At 40.2% G+C, this 12,661-nt stretch overlaps 1 protein-coding gene across 2 annotated transcripts in view; it reads left to right on the top strand.

The window, feature by feature from the left end:
• The window catches only part of NUP205 (nucleoporin 205), a 103,063-nt gene that overhangs the window by 54,656 nt on the left and 35,746 nt on the right, over positions 1 to 12,661 (top strand). For both annotated transcript variants that reach the window (XR_007132594.1, XM_047763169.1), the window contains exons 28-30: positions 68 to 259; positions 1,425 to 1,692; positions 1,789 to 1,887. Coding sequence is in view for 1 of the 2 variants with exons in the window: in XM_047763169.1 (XP_047619125.1) it covers positions 68 to 259; positions 1,425 to 1,692; positions 1,789 to 1,887 (559 nt within the window). In the remaining variant the exon portion in view is untranslated. The remainder of the gene's footprint in view (positions 1 to 67; positions 260 to 1,424; positions 1,693 to 1,788; positions 1,888 to 12,661) is intronic.

Below are 12,661 nucleotides of genomic sequence, written 5' to 3'. Positions count from 1 at the left end.
GAACCTGTTAGGAAAAGACATTATTTGCCTCTGTGTTAACCTTGCAATTCAATTTCTGCGGCTTTAGGAGATCAGCACTATTCTTCAGTATGTGGTAGGAAGAAACAAATTGCTGCAGTGTCTTCATGCAAAACGGCATGCGCTGGAGTCATGGAGGCAGTTGGTAGAGATCATACTGACAGCTTGTCCCCAGGACCTAATTCAGGCAGAAGATCGACAACTGATTATTCGTGATATTTTACAAGATGTGCATGATAAGGTGGTAACCATTGGGCTTCCTAAATTGTTTTATATAGCCGAACACATATTTATACCATTGAAACATAGTTTGCCACTCCTTCTTTTCCATTTCAGATTGGGAGTAAATAGAGTTGTGCAATACCACTGTTAAGACTTTCCTTGAGAAAGGTCCTAACTTTGTACACTAATCGCTCTCAACCAGAGTGTGTATCAGAATTTTCTAGGGAGCTTTTTAAAAATATACATGACAGGAGTTCCCGTCGTGGCTCAGTGGTTAACGAATCTGACTAGGAACCATGAGGTCGCGGGTTCGATCCCTGGCCTTGCTCAGTGGGTTAAGGATCCAGCGTTGCCGTGAGCTGTGGTGTAGGTTGCAGACGCAGCTTGGATCCCGCGTTGCTGTGGCTCTGGCGTAGGCCGGTGGCTACAGCTCCGATTCAACCCCTAGCCTGGGAACCTCCATATGCCGCAGGAGCAGCCCTAGAAAAAGGCAAAAAGACAAAAAAAAATATATATATATATAAAATATATATATTTTTATATATATATAAAAAATATATATATTTATATATATATAATATATATATATATATATATATATATATATATATATATATACACACACACACATACATGACAGATCCTACCCTAGACCTGGTGAGACTCTGGTGGTGAGACATTATTTTAATTTCCTTAAAAATCTCTAGGGAATTCTGATAGGAATCTCTTCTGGTTAAGAACATGTTACCCAGCAATTTAAATTTCCTTCTGTGGGAGTTCCTGTCGTGGCGCAGTGGTTAACGAATCCCACTAGGAATCATGCGGTTGCAGGTTCAACCCCTGGCCTTGCTCAGTGGGTTAAGGATCCGGTGTTGCTGTGAGCTGTGGTGTAGGTCGCAGACACGGCTCGGATCCCACATTGCTGTGGCTGTGGCGTAGGCCAGCAGCCACAGTTCTGATTAGACCCCCTAGCCTGGGAACCTCCATGTGCCATGGGAGCAGCCCAAGAAATAGCAAAAAATAAATAAATAAATAAATTTCCTCCTGTGCATTAGCCTTTATTTTCTTTGAACAATGCAATTCTATTCTTAAGTTCTTATGGTAGTTGAAAAGCTAAATGTATAAGACATGTCCATGACTGTAGCTGAAAGCAGATCCTCACCGATGTGTCTTTCTGCTTTTAGATCCTCGATGATGAAGCCGCACAGGAGTTAATGCCAGTGGTAGCAGGTGCCGTGTTCACCCTGACCGCTCACCTAAGCCAAGCCGTTCGCACAGAACAGAAGCAACCGTTAGTCTTGGGACCTGGAGAGGCCCATTATGCTTTTATGCTTGATAGCTCTTTCACCTCACCTCCGCCAGCAGAGCACCCTGTGGTGGGGTTTGCTTCTATTGGAGATTCTTCACTTCACATCATATTGAAGAAACTCTTAGACTTCATTTTGAAGACAGGTTTTTTCATCTAAATTTTCTATAAATTGCAACTTCTGTATTCGCTATAACTTTAATTTGAAAAAAGGTTTTTACTCTCCTACTCTGTTTTCCTAGGTGGTGGGTTCCAGCGAGTGAGGACACACCTGTATGGCTCTCTGCTGTATTACTTACAGATTGCCCAGAGACCAGATGAACCAGACACCTTAGAAGCAGGTAGAATTAGATTTCTAATCTTTTCTGGTTTTAGGGATTGGTTACTTTAATTTCTTAAAAAAATCACTTTTTCATCAGCTATAATAAATGAGTGTTTATGGAATCATTGAAGTGCTTACTCTAGGAGTTCCCTTTTGGCACAGTAGATTAAGGATCTGGCATTGTCACTGTAGTGGCTCAGGTTGCTGCTGTAGCACAGGTTCAGTCCCTGGCCTGAGGACTTCCACATACTACGGGCACAGCCCCCCACCTCCCCAAAAAAGGTGCTTACTCTAAAGTCAAGTGTTCTTCTTAGTTCTAAAATTGTGACAATAGTACAAGACTAATGTGAAGACAAAGCACCCTCAAATATTATTTTTGGTTATATTTTTTTGTAGTACTCTCACCTGTGGTCCCATTGAACAATATATATATAATACATAGCTAGTTGTAACTTTTAAAATTGCTCATTATTCCATAGTATGGAAGTAACATTTAATCATTTGCCTTATTCAGAAGCACTTAATTTGTTTCGAATTTTTTACTGTCACAAAAATTCTGAATCAAGTATTCTTTTATAAGCCCATATATTTCTCAAAGAAGATACCTCATTTCCATATGAAAGAGTGTGCATATTTTTGCTTTGATAGATTTTACCAAATGGACCTCTACCAGTTTTAACTCTCATCAATAGTGTACATATGTATTTTTGTACTAATGGGAGGTTTTTCTTGGCTAGATTACAAGAAATAGAATTTCTTGGTTGAAAGATCTGTGTGTTTAAAATAGTCGTAAATCTGCTATCTAAACTGTAGTTAGCATTTTTAATTAAGAATGATAATGTGAGAGTTCCCATCGTGGAGCAACAGAAAAGAATCTGACTAAGAACCATGAGGTTGCAGGTTCGATCCTTGGCCTCACTCAGTGGGTTAAGGATCCAGTGTTGTCATGAGCTGTGGTGTAGGTTGCAGATGTGGCTTGGATCCTGCGTTGCTGGCTGTGGTATAGGCCAGCAGCTATGGCTCCGATTTGACCCCTGACCTGGGAACCTTCATATGCCACAGGTGCAGCCCTAAAAAGCAAAAAAAAAAAAAAAAAAGAAGAATAATATGGATTCTCCTATCTCCACATATTGAAAATGTTTTTAACTATTCAAGAGACCAGTTATAGTATTCTCTGCCAGAGTTACTCTTCTATTTAAGAACTTGTAAGCACCATCTCCTTGTCTCTTTCTGAGAACTTTTATGAGCATTTGTTATTTTGTACACAAATTCTTAAAAACCACTTTGTGTGTAAGACTCACATTATCTCATACTATTTTTAACTGGCTATATATTTTTGTATACTATAATCCTTAGAAGGATATATTTATAGAAATGTCCTACCAGCTTAAATAATGCACAAAAATGTTTTTAGGGGCCTTAAAAATAAAAAAGTATTTCAGGAGTTCCCTTGTGGCGCAGTGAGTTAAGGATTTGACATTGTCACTGCAGTGGCTCAGGATGCTGCTATCCTGCTGTGGCACGGGTTTAATCCCTGGCCCTGGAACTTCCACACGCTGTGGGTGTGCCCCCCCCCCCCCAAAAGAAAGAGTAATTCAGAGGAACTTTTTAAACAAATAGGAGGTTTTTGTTCTTTTTTTTTTTTTTAAGAGAGTATTGGGGATTTCACTCCCTACTCTCTTCCACCAACACACCTCCCCTATTTTCCTCTTGACGAAAACAATTTAATATTGTATTTAGTTGAATTGAAAAAAAAAACCCACTTAACCACTAGGTGGAGCTCTGCATGGTGTGTAGAACTCATTATCAAGATGTGGTAAAAGCAATGTGACCATAAAAGAAAATTCTCCTTTGTTTTTGATTTTCAAATGATCTATATTTTAGAGCAGTTTTATCCCTTAATTAGTTTTTTCTTAATTACTGCTTTTTTTGACTTGTTTTAAATAACAAAGTACTTTATTCCCTAGATAATAGTTTCTTTAAGTTTTAAATTAGAAATATTAAATCTTGGAGTTCCTGTTGTGGCTCAGTTGTAACAAACTGGACTAGTATCCATGAGGATGTGGGTTCGATTCCTGGCCCCGCTCAGTGGGTCAGGGATCCGGCATTGCCATGAGCTGTGGTGCAGGTGGCAGACACCACTTGGATCTGGTGCTGCTGTGGCTGTGGCCTAGGCCTGCAACTGAAGCTTCTATTCGACCCCTAGCCTGGGAACTTCCATATGCCACAGGCATGGCCCTAAAAAGACAAATAAATAAATAAATATTAAATCTACAAGTTCCTGTTGTGGCTAAGCGGGTTAAAGACCCAGCACTGTCTCTGTAAGGATGCAGGTTTGATGCCTGCCTTGCTCAGTGGGTTAAGGACCTGGCATATTCTTAATTTCTTTTTGATCTGTTTTTTAAACTCTAGAATTATAAAAATATTTCATACTTAAAAACAGATTGGTAATGACAAAGATACACATTTTCCAGCATATTTTTAATCTCAGTAAAAGTGTATAAAGCCAACCCACGAAGTTAAGTGAACACCTTAGTGTAGAGGATACAGTGCATCCTTCTTCGTCAGATTTCCATGAAGTTAGCCCTTTGGAAATTTTTTGTTGTAATTTCAGTAAAATGGGTTATATTGTTTTTAAAACATTCATTTTAACTTTCCATTTTCTACGATGTTCAACTTTATAATTGATTGATACAGCACTGTGGAAGATACCAGTTTAAATTCTTAATTTTGAAATTGTTTAAATTGTTGCAGTTTTAAGCACTTATCAATTTTATCATATATCCTATTTTCATTTAAACTGGTTTTTCTTTTTCTAAGAAAGAATTAAGAATTAGAGTACAAATGAGGAATTTTTTTGCTCTGCCCATGATTCTTTTGGGCTGTTATAACTCTTGATGGAGAATATTCTTGTTCTTTGTTTATGAAACCATAATATCCATTCACTTTTTTGAAAGAAAATAAGATTAGAAAAGATAACCTCTTGTCATTATTAAATTTTTGAAAATCCTGTCGTGAGGTCTTCAATTTTTATGGTCTAGTCGTTAGTGTGATCTAGAATTATAATACAAGTACACCTATGGTTTAGTTATAAAGTGTTGGGACTGAAAGGATTTCATAGAGCATCTTACATGCTATTGACTCTGTTCTTTTGAATTAAGCTCCAGTAAGTGATTTTAAAACACTAGATACAGATATATGTGTCTATAGTATGTGCAGGCTTTTTGCTTAATGTGAATTTAGATGTGCATTTCTCACTATTGCTTTTATTTATTTATTTTTACAACCTGAGTCATGTCCTAGAACCTGTGAACCTGACTAAAAATTAATAATCAAGTATTTAAAAAATCTTTTAGCTTTTATTTTTTATTTCAAAATAAATATTGATTGTAGGAAATTTAGAACATACTAATAAACAAAAGGAAGAGAGAAGTCACACATTCTACCCTTCTAAAATAACTATGAGGACATTTTGGTTATAGCCAACCATCTTTTTGTATTGATTTATATCTTCCCTTTTCTTTCTACTTTCTATTTTATTAGCTTTTTCCACCTCATTAAATAAAATTTTAATTTTTTTGTCTTTTTAGGGCCTTATCTGAGGCATATGGAAGTTCCCAGGCTAGGGGTGAAATCCGAGCTGTGCTGGCCTGCACCACAGCTCACAGCAACACTGGATCCTTAACCCACTGAGTGAGGCCAGGGATCTAACCTGGGTCCTCAGGGATACTAGTTGGGTTCATTACTGCTGAGCCACAACGGGAACTCCATAAATAACATTTCTTTTTCCTGTTTTTTATTTTTATTTTTTTTAATATAATGATTTTTATTTTTTTCCATTATAGCTGGTTTACACTGTTCTGTCAATTTTGTACTGTACAGCATGGTGACCCAGTTACACATATATGTATACATTCTTTTTTCTCACATTATCATGTTCCATCATAAGTGACTAGACATAGTTCCCAAATGCTACACAGCAGAATCTCATTGCTAATCCATTCCAAAGGCAATAGTCTGCATCTCTTAACACCAAGTTCCCAATCCTTCCCACTCTCTTCCCCCTCCCCCTTGGCAACCACAAGTCTGTTGTCCAAGTCCATGATTTTCTTTTCTGGGAAAGGTTCATTTGTGCTGTATACTAGATTCCAGATCTAAGTGATTGCGTATGGTATTTTTCTTTTTCTTTCTGACTTCATTCATTCAGTTATGAGAGTTTCTAGTTTCATTCATGTTGCTGCAAATGGCATTATTTTGTTCTTTTTTATGGCTGAATAGTATTCCATCGTGTATATATACCATGTCTTCCTAATCCAGTCATCTGTCAGTAGACATTTGGGTTGTTTCCTTGTCTTGGTTATTGTGAATAGTGCTGCAAAGAATGCACGGGTGCATGTCTTTTTCAAGGAAAGTTTTGTCTGCATATATGCCCGAGAGTGGGATTGCTGGGGCATATGGTAGTTCTATGCATAGTTTTCTGAAGTACCTCCATACTGTTCTCCATAGTGGTTGTACCAGCTTACATTCCCACCAACAGTGCAGGAGGGTTCCCTTTTCTCCACACCCCCTCCAGCATTTGCTATTTGTGGACTTATTAATGATTGTCATTCTGACTTGTGTGAGGTAGTATCTCATAGTTTTGATTTGCATTTCTCTAACAATCAGTGATGTTGAGCATTTTTTCATGTGCTTGTTGGCCATCTGTACATCTTCATTGAAGAACGGTCTATTCAGGTCTTTTGCCCATTTTTCCATTGGGTTGCTGGTTTTTTGCTGTTGGGTTGTAGAAGTTGTTTGTATATTTTAGAGATTAAGCCCTTGTCAATTGCATCATTTGAAACTATTTTTTCCCATTCTGTAAGCTGTCTTTTTGTTTTCTTTTTGGTTTTCTTTGCTGTTCAAAAGCTTGTCAGTTTGATTAGGTCCCATTGGTTTATTTTTGCTTTTATTTCTGCTGCTTTGGGAGACTGACCTGAGAAAACGTTTGTAAGGTTGATGTCAGAGAATGTTTTGTCTATATTCTCTTCCAGGAGTTTGATGGTGTCTTGTCTTATATTTAAGTCTTTCAGCCATTTGGAGTTTATTTTTGTGCATGGTATGAGGGTTTGTTCTAGTTTCATTGGTTTGCATGTTGCTGTCCAGGTTTCCCAGCAATTCTTGCTGAATAGACTGTCTTTTTCCTGTTTTATGTTCTTGCCTCCTTTGTCAAAGATTAATTGACCGTAAGTGTCTGGGCTTATTTCTGGGTTCTCTATTCTGTTCCATTGGTCTGTATGTTTTGGTACCAGTACCACACTGTCTTGATGACTGTGGCTCTGTAATATTACCTGAAGTCTGGGAGAGTTATGCCTCCTGTTTGGTTTTTGTTCCTCAGGATTGCTTTGGCAATTCTGGGTCTTTTGTGGTTCCATATAAATTTTTGGATTGTTTGTTTTAGTTCTGTGAAAAATGTCATGGGTAATTTGATAGGAATTGCACTGACTCTGTAGATTGCTTTGGGTAGTATGGCCATTTTTACAATATTAATTTTTCCAACCCAGGAACATGGAATATTTTCCATTTCTTTACATCTTCTTTAATTTCCTTGATTAATGTTTTATAGTTCTTAGCATGTAAGTGTTTCACCTCCTTGGTCAGGTTTATTCCCAGGTATTTGATTTTTCAGGGTGCAGTTTTAAAAGGTATTGTATTTTTGTATTCCTTTTCTAATATTTCATTGTTAGTATACATAAATACAACTGATTTCTGAATGTTAATCTACTTTGCTGAATTTGTTGATAAGTTGATGTAGTTTTGGGGTTGAGTCCTTAGGGTTTTCTATATATAGTATTATGTCATCTGCATACAGTGACAATTTTACCTCTTCTCTTCCTATTTAGATTCCTTTTATTTCTTTTGTTTGTCTGATTGCTGTGGCTAGGACTTCCAATACTATGTTGAATAACAGTGGCAAGAGTGGGCATCCTTATCTTGTTTCAGATTTTAGCAGGAAGGCTTTCAGCTTTTCTCCATTGAGTATTATATTTGCTGTGGGTTTGCCATAAATGGCTTTTATTATGTTAAGGTGTGTTCCCTCTATACCCACTTTGGTAAGAATTTTGACCATGAATGGATGGTGTATTTTGTCAAATGTTTCTCCGCATCTATTGAGATGATCATGTGGTTTTTGACTTTTCTTTTGTTAATGTAGTGTATGATGCTGATTGATTTGTGTATGTTGAACCATGCTTGTAAACCTGGGTTGAATCCCACCTGGTCGTGGTGTATGATCTTTTTTATATGCTGTTGGATTCAGTTAGCTAAAATTTTGTTGAGAATTTTTGCGTCTGTATTCATCAAAGATATTGGCCCATAGTTTTCTTTTCTGGTGGTATCTTTGTCTGGTTTTGGAATTAGGGTGATGGTCCTGTCATAGAATGTCTTTGGGAGTGTTCCTTCTTCTTCAACCTTTTGGAAAAGTTTAAGAAGGATGGGTATAAGTTCCTCTTTGTATGTTTGGTAGAATTCACCTGTTCTGGACTTTTATTTGTATTGAGTGTTTTTATGACATATTCAATTTGATTTCTAGCGATCGGTCTGTTCGGTTGATCTGTTTCTTCTTGATTCACTTTTGGCAGGCTGTAAATCTCTAGAAAGTTGTCCATTTCTAGGTTGTCAAATTTGTTAGCAAACAATTGTTCATAGTATTCTTTCATGGTTTTTTGTATTTCTGTAGTATCTGTCGTGACTTCTCCTTTTTCATTTCTTATTTTGTTTATTTGGGTTTTTTCTCTCCTCTTCTTGGTGAGTCTAAGCAGAGGTTTGTCAGTTTTGTTTACCTTTTCAAAGAACTAGCTCTTCATTTTACTGTTTTTTTCTATTGTTTTTTTAATCTCTATTTTACTGATTTTCACTCTGATCTCTATGATTTCATCCCTTCTGTTGACTTTAGGTTTTGTTTGTTGTTCTTTTTCTAATTCATTTAGGTGGTGGATTAAGTTGTCAATTTGAAATTTTTCTTCTTTTTTGAGGAAGGCCTGTATCACTGTGAATTTCCCTCTGAGCACTGCTTTTGCAGCATCCCATAGATTTTGAGTGGTTGTGTCTTCAGTTTTTGTGAATGTAATGTTCAGTTTTGATTTGTGGTTGCCCTGTTTTTTAATCATGTTAAGCCCTTCCTATATCTGCTTGCTTTAGCCTGATAGTTATATAGGCTCAAACACATCATTAAAATAAAAAAAGAATCTATATTTTCTTACTTTCCTTCCCCACATTGTATGATTTTGATGTCTCTTTTTTTTTTTTTTAACATCTTTATGTTTATATCTGTATGCTGGCTTATTTAAGTGATTGCTTTCCAATTGTGGTTTCCTCCATCCTAATTCTTAATTCTTCCTATTTTTTTTTTATTTTTTATTTTTTTATTTAGGGAAGCCCTTTCAGTATTTCTTTTAGAATGGCTTTAGTATTGCTGTACTCCTTTAGCTTTTGTTTGTTGGAGAAATTCTTTATTTCCCCTTCTATTTTAAATGGTATTCTTTCTGGATATAGTATTCTAGGTTGCAGATTTTTTTCCCTTCATCACTTTAAACATATCTTGCCACTCCCTTCTGGCCCATAGAGTTTCTGTAGAGAAATCAGCTGATAGCCTTATGGGGGTTCCCTTATAATTAACACTTTGCTTTTCTCTTGCTGCTTTTAGAATCCTCTCTTTATCTTTAACTTTTTGCCATTTTTACTGTAATATGTCTTGGTGTGGGCCTGTTTGGGTTAACTTTGTGGCCCCCTGTGCTTCCTGCGTCTTGATATTTAGATTTGGAGAGTTTTCAGACATAATTTCTTCAAATATATTTTCAATCCCCTTTTCTTTTTATTTTCCTTCTGGAATTCTTATCATGCATAGATTGGCCCACTTTATATTATCCTATAGGTCTCATATTGCTTTCACGTTTTTTCATTTGGTTTTCTGTCTGCTGTCCTGATTGGGTGATTTCCATTATTCTATCTTTCACGTCACTAATTCGTTCCTCTGCATTATTCAATCTGCTCTTTATTGCCTTTAGCTCAGTTTGCATCTCTGCAGATGAATTTTCTAGTTTTTCTTGGCTCCTCCTTATATTTTGTCGTTCCTTTCTAAAGGAATCTGCATTACTGTTCATATCTGCTCTTAATTCCTTGATATTCGGCCTTAATTCCTTCAGTATTTTTACTGTCTCCCTTTTGAACTCAGTGTCTGTCAGACTGCAGAGGTCTGTTTCACTGTTGACTGCTTTAGGTGAATTCTCCAGTTGCTTTAACTGGGAATGTTTTCTGGGAGCTTCTTCGTCTTGATTGCGTTTTTCTTTTTCTGTGAGTTTGGGGAAGCCAAACTGTAGTCTTGTAAGGCTACTTCTATGCAAGAACATCCGTTTGTATTTTTTTGGGGGGTTACTATTTATTTTTGGTGTGGGAGTTTGAATATTTGCTGTCTCTTTCTTTGGTGTCTCTTATCCCCAGGATGCTCAGTGTGTTTTCAGGGAGAAGGAGGCAATGGGTAGGGCCAGCAATCAGTGCCTGGATGCTGGGCTCTCAACAGCAGCAAGGACCTGCAGGAAGGTGGCACAGGCTACTCCTAGTTGCAGGGCCCTGGGAAGTGGTAAATGAGCTCTAGGCAGATCTATAAGGTGACCAGAACATTTGGTAGGAGCAGCAGCAGGGTGCGTGAGTTCCCAGGGGAGTGAGAGCAAGAACAGCTAGTGTTTGATTGCAATGCCCTCCTCTGAGGTGATGGGAACTGCAGGTGGTGCCTGTTCAGGGACCCGTAGTGGTAGTGGGCCACGACCGCCTCTGGAGTCAGTGATAACTGTGGTGGTTTGACCCCGCCACCTGTAGACCTTGCATGAAACAACGCTTCTCACTTAGCCCACATAGGAGGTGCTGTACAGGCTGCTCTTAGTTGAAGGATCCTGGGAAGTGACAGAGGTCAGGTGTGTGGGTATTGCCGGGAGCATTTGGCAGTGGCAGCAGCAGGGCAGGTATGTTCCCAGGGTGCAAGAGCACCAATAGGTGGTGTTTGGTCACAGCACCCTCCTCTGTGGTGCCCTTGAGGTGAATGGGGCTGCAAGTAGTGTCTGTTCATGGATCCCTAGTGGTGGTGGGCCACTCCCACCTCTGGAGCCAGAGATAACTGTGGTGGTTTGCCCCTGCCACCTGTAGACACCTCATCCTGCTTAGCCCCCACAGGACATGCTGCACAAGCTGCTTCTAGTTGCAGGTTCAGGGGTCCGTGAACAGACACCACTTGCAGCCCTGTTCATCCAGGGGAGCGAGAACAGCAGGTGGTGTTTCGTCACAGTGTCCTTCTCTGTGGTGCCCGATGAGGTGGGGCTGCAAGTGATTTTTGTTCAGGTATCCCCCTTGGCAGTGGGCCACACCCACCTCTGGAGTCTGAGATAACTGCAGTGATGTGCCCCTGCCACCTGCAGACCATGCTAGGAGCACCCTGTCCCACTCAGCCCGCGCAGGAGGTGCTACACCAGTTGCTCCTAGTTGTAGGGTCTTGGAAAGGGACAGTGACCAAGTGTCTGGGCACCACCCCGAATGTTTGGCAGTGGCAGCTGCAGGGCGGTTTTGTTCCCGGGGGAGTGAGAGCAACAGCCTATGGCACCTGGTTGCAGTGCCCTCTTTTTTTCTTTTTTGCCAACCCCTGAGGTGACTGGGGTTGCAGGTGGAGCCCACTCACAGGCCCCCAGTGGTGGCAAGCCACACCTCCTTCAGGCCTCCAAGACAACCGCCCCGGTCTGTCCCTGCCCCCTGTAGATTGTGCAAGAGGCACCTCGTTGCAGTTAGCCCCCTGACGCCACAGGAGGTGCCTGGCCACCGGCAGCCTGCACTAGAAGCGCCCAGTCTCTCCTAAAGGAGTGAGAGGCTTCTTGCTCCCCGCAGCCTGCGCCAGAGCCGCCCTGCCCGCTCAGAGCCGGCGGGTGCCCACGCGCACACTCAGGTGCAGGGAGTTTCCTATGGCGTCCGCCGCTCCTCCTCGCCCTCGCCAACACTGGCGCCTTGCCTCTCCTGCAGGTCCGGACCTTCTCCCGGGTTCCCCCTGCTGTGGTGCACTGCTCCTTAGCCCCTTGGGTTGTCCGCACACAGCCAGCCCCAGGCCTCTCCCCGAGACTCACCTCCGGAGCCTGAGTCTCCGCACCCAGCCCCCACCGGAGCATCTCAGGGTGTGGTGTCCGGGCCGGTGGTGCAGACGATCTGTGCAGCTCTCACTCTGCTTTGCTGGTCTCAGTCCAGCTGCTGCGCTCTTCTCGGCGACTTTCAGGTCCCTCCGACTCAGCTGATCTTTCCGTCAGTTAGGTGGCTTCCCAGGATGTGGGTTCCTTTTCTCCTTCACGCCTCCCTCTCAGGATTGCTAGTCCCCTCCTGATTCCTTTTCTCTCTCTCTTTCTCTTTTGTTCTAGCCAGTTATGTCAAGAGTTTCTTGCCCTTTTTGGAGATTTAAGTTCTTCTGCCAGCATTCAGCTGATGTTCTGTGTGAGTCATTTTACATGTAGATTTGTTTTTTTGATGTGTTTGTGGGAGAAGGTGAGTGCAGCCTCTTACTCCTCTACCATCTTGCTCCGCCTCTAATACCATTTTTAATATCCCTAGATTTTACCACTTACGGACATACCATTATTTATTTAGCCTACCCATTTTTGGACATTTAGATTATTTCTAGCTTTCATAATACCAATAAAAATCAGTAATCATTTGGTGGTTGATTATTTTCATTTGTTCCAGGAAGCAGGCTACATTAATTGTGTTCTTGTTTTCATAAGGCTTATATCCTA

The sequence above is a fragment of the Phacochoerus africanus genome, chromosome 16 (genome assembly GCF_016906955.1).
Source record: "Phacochoerus africanus isolate WHEZ1 chromosome 16, ROS_Pafr_v1, whole genome shotgun sequence".
Lineage (NCBI taxonomy): Eukaryota > Metazoa > Chordata > Mammalia > Artiodactyla > Suidae > Phacochoerus > Phacochoerus africanus.
The sequence above is the reverse complement of the archived record's forward strand: the minus strand, read 5'-3'. Positions and strand labels throughout refer to the sequence as shown.